The sequence below is a fragment of the Meleagris gallopavo genome, chromosome 6 (genome assembly GCF_000146605.3).
Source record: "Meleagris gallopavo isolate NT-WF06-2002-E0010 breed Aviagen turkey brand Nicholas breeding stock chromosome 6, Turkey_5.1, whole genome shotgun sequence".
Classification (NCBI taxonomy): domain Eukaryota; kingdom Metazoa; phylum Chordata; class Aves; order Galliformes; family Phasianidae; genus Meleagris; species Meleagris gallopavo.
The window spans coordinates 46,857,102-46,857,499 of NC_015016.2; the positions used below are offsets into that span (position 1 = coordinate 46,857,102).

General features: G+C 54.0%; 1 protein-coding gene across 3 annotated transcripts in view; it reads left to right on the top strand.

The window, feature by feature from the left end:
* PDE1C (phosphodiesterase 1C) overlaps positions 1-398 on the top strand; it is a 311,651-nt gene that overhangs the window by 130,562 nt on the left and 180,691 nt on the right. For 2 of the 3 annotated variants that reach the window (XM_010713055.3, XM_010713056.3), the window contains exon 1: positions 10-329. The exons of the other annotated variant lie outside the window; for it this stretch is intronic. In XM_010713055.3, coding sequence (XP_010711357.1) covers positions 229-329 — 101 coding nt within the window. In that variant the 5' untranslated portion in view covers positions 10-228. Of the gene's footprint in view, positions 1-9; positions 330-398 lie in introns of those variants that run through there. 3 annotated transcript variants of the gene reach the window in all.

The following is a 398-nucleotide window of genomic DNA, read 5'->3' on the forward strand; positions in this document are numbered from 1 at the left end:
AAAGAAAAATCCGTGCGGGTTTACTAGTCCGGAGCTGAGCCACTAATCCCCTGGGTCTGCCCGATGATGCTAGCGTGCCCCCCGCGTACACCTGAGCACCCGGGGAGGGGGGAGAAGGGGCTGCCAGAAATGTTGGCCACTGGCGGGCAGCCCCGTTAAAGGTGGAGCGTGTGCTTGGGGCAGCCGCCCATCATCGCCGAGCCATAACCGACGCGGTAACCTGCAGCCATGGAGTCGCCCACGAAGGAGATTGAAGAATTTGAGAGCAATTCTCTAAAATACCTACAGCCAGAGCAGATAGAGAAAATCTGGCTTCGGCTTCGAGGCTTGTAAGTAACTTACTTTTTTTTCCCTACGTCCTTCTCCCATTTCCTCCCATTGTCAAAATTATTCCTTTT